The 2,966-nt window shown below is 39.0% G+C and overlaps 1 protein-coding gene across 1 annotated transcript; it reads left to right on the plus strand.

Moving 5' to 3' along the window:
* Nucleotides 1–1,503: 1,503 nt before the first annotated feature.
* On the plus strand, nt 1,504–2,460 carry LOC102925108 (olfactory receptor 10J3-like). Its single transcript, XM_006990559.2, has one exon. It carries the CDS (start codon nt 1,519–1,521, stop codon nt 2,458–2,460), a length of 942 nt encoding a protein of 313 aa, XP_006990621.1. The 5' UTR covers nt 1,504–1,518.
* The last annotated feature ends 506 nt before the right edge of the window (nt 2,461–2,966 follow it).

Consider the following 2,966-nt stretch of genomic DNA (forward strand, 5'->3'; position numbering starts at 1 on the left):
AAAGCAGACAAACAAAAAAAAAATTAATCTCTGATGATTTTTATCCTTCCCTAGGTAAGTGTTCATTTGATCTAAGGTGTTATAATTCAAGTTATGTTGGGAAATATTTAAATATGCTGGTCATATTTAATATTTCAATTACCTTTCCCATGATCTAGATCTACTGTCAATATTAACAAGTTGTGTCTTGATTTCTTTAAAGAGTTTTACCACCAAATAAAAACAAAACAGTTTAACCAAAAGATAATGAATACCTACTAAACTAGGTGTATTTGGTATATACATGTGACAAGTTTGACCATAGGCATTCATTCAGGAAAACTTCACTACCACCAAGTAAAGGCGTATTCATCACCTTCAAGGATTTCCTTGTGTCCTTGATGTTCTTTCCCCCCACTTTGATAGTAAGACAATTAACATGAGATAAAAACCTTAAAACAATTTTTTAAGTTGGCAATGAAATATTACCAACTATATACACTATTCTGTAGGGATGATATGAAAACCTAATTCATGTTGTAGAACTGAAATGTTATAGCGGTTGAATTACCACTCCATAATTCCCTGGTCTTATACTCTGGTAAATACCATTCTTTGCTTTTACCATTTGACACTTTTAAAAACCTCATATAAATGAAACCACTCAGTATTTGTTCTTCTGTGAGTCACCCATTTAATTTGCCATATAATGATAATATATACTTATCCATTACTCATTTAACTTGCAATGTAATGATGATACTTATTTATCCATTATATTGCCAATGCAGTATTTCGTTCCTGTAATGCTGGATAGCATTCTATTCTATGTGTATGTCAGGCTTTCATTTCTCCAGCTTATGTCTAGGGACATCTACATTGTTCCCATAAGTTGTCGTTTATGCATTGAGCCACAGTAAATACAAATATACAAGAGTCAGCTGCTTAAAAGTTTTGTTTTCAATTCAGGTGTGCAGAAACTTGCTCATTATCACTAATCATGGGGGAAATGCAAATCCACAGCACAAGGAAATACTTGCTAACAGTGAGGTGATATATTACAAACCTACCATAAAGATAATAGCCAGAGTTGGGAAAAAAACTGGAAATCTTGCATATTGTTGGGGGGAATAGAAAATAGTGAAGTCAGTATGGAAAACTAGATACTTAAAACTTAAAGACAGAAGTATCAAATGCTTCAGCAATCCAATTTTCTGGCTAGAGGGTCAAAAATTGAAATCAGGTCACTGTCTCTACAAGTCTCCTTTAACTAGATTTTACTCTACATATTATTTGTATCTCTGCCCTGAATCCAAGGGTCCCCCTCTACCTGCTCTGCAGTTCAAAAGAAGAGGGTAGACACAGAGGAAGTCTGAACAAGGCAACAATAGCTGAGTCCTGATGACACTGGTGTCTAGAGCCCAGCCCGGGCAGGACATGCTCCTTGCTAGGTTCTTAGTCTTACCTGTTCCATTTTGTATTTGATGACTCATAACTTTCTTCCCTTTGCCTGGCTCTGTGAAGCCTACACCTGCCTCAATGTCAAAGAAGAATTCCACCTTTGTGACTGAGTTCCTCTTTGAAGGCTTCTCCAGCTTTGATTGGCAGCACAGGGTTGCCTTCTTTATTGTTTTCCTGACATTGTACCTTCTGACTCTGTCTGGCAATGTGATCATTGTGACTATTATTCGCCTGGACCGTCATCTCCATACACCCATGTACTTTTTTCTGAGCATGCTCTCCATCTCTGAGACTTTCTATACTCTTGCTATCATTCCTCGAATGCTCTCTGGCCTCCTTTATCCTTACCAGGCCATAGACATCCAAGGCTGTGCAGGCCAGCTCTTCTTTTATCTAACTTTTGGCATCAACAACTGTTTTCTTCTCACAGCAATGGGTTATGACCGCTATGTGGCTATCTGCAATCCTCTAAGGTATTCAGTCATCATGGGCAAGAAGGTCTGTATCCACTTGGCATGTGGGTCACTGGGAATTGGCCTAGGCATGGCTATTGTCCAAGTTACATCAGTGTTTGGCCTGCCCTTCTGTGATGGCTTTGTTATTGCTCACTTCTTCTGTGATGTGAGACCCCTGCTGAAGCTGGCCTGCGCAGATACCACTATTAATGAGATCATCAACTTCGTTGTCAGTGTCTGTGTCCTAGTCTTACCCATGGGCCTTGTCTTCATCTCTTATGTTGTCATCATCTCCACCATCCTTAAGATCGCCTCAGCTGAAGGTCGGAAGAAGGCCTTTGCCACCTGTGCCTCCCACCTCACTGTGGTCATCATCCACTATGGCTGTGCCTCCATCATCTACCTAAAACCCAAGTCCCAGAGTTCCCTTGGACAGGACAGACTCATCTCAGTGACCTACACTGTCATCACTCCTCTGCTCAACCCAGTGGTGTACAGTTTGAGAAATAAGGAGGTCAAAGAGGCACTGCGAAAGGCTATGGGTCTTAGGCCTCTTTCCTCTTAATGGAACAGCTTTTGAAGACGTTTTCTTTGATGATATAGGTGTGGATTTATTTTTCTGTTGTTTCAATAATGTTTTTATATATAAGGTCAAGAAAAGCAAATTAGTTTTAAGTGACTGGTAAAACGGAAGCTTCCTTCTGAGGTAGTAATGCATATCTGGGTCCTACTCTAAACATACATGGAAGTATGTGGTATAAAAATTTGTTCACCTGTGCTACTCACTCCTCTGTGCCTTTGTATGCATTTGTGTGTGATTGCACACATCTTAACAATGTTTTTTGGTTATTTACACAAATGAAGGAAGAATCAAAGTCTATCAGGGTCCTAAAATACATGAATAAATGATTTTGAACACATCTTGACAAAACTGCTTTGGTGAAGTTAAAGGAGTCAGGTTGTAGCCTTTGTCATAAATAAGTGAGGAGACAGGAACATATACAGCTTCCTGTCAAAAATGCTTTTGCATTCTGCTTTTGCAGGTTGTTAGTACTGCTTTATAATCAGGGT

This window comes from Peromyscus maniculatus, chromosome 11 (assembly GCF_049852395.1).
Source record: "Peromyscus maniculatus bairdii isolate BWxNUB_F1_BW_parent chromosome 11, HU_Pman_BW_mat_3.1, whole genome shotgun sequence".
Classification (NCBI taxonomy): domain Eukaryota; kingdom Metazoa; phylum Chordata; class Mammalia; order Rodentia; family Cricetidae; genus Peromyscus; species Peromyscus maniculatus.

Coding starts and splice junctions, on each gene's coding strand:
- LOC102925108 (XM_006990559.2), top strand. CDS start 1,519: ATGTCAAAGAAGAATTCCACCTTTGTGACTGAGTTCCTCTTTGAAGGC.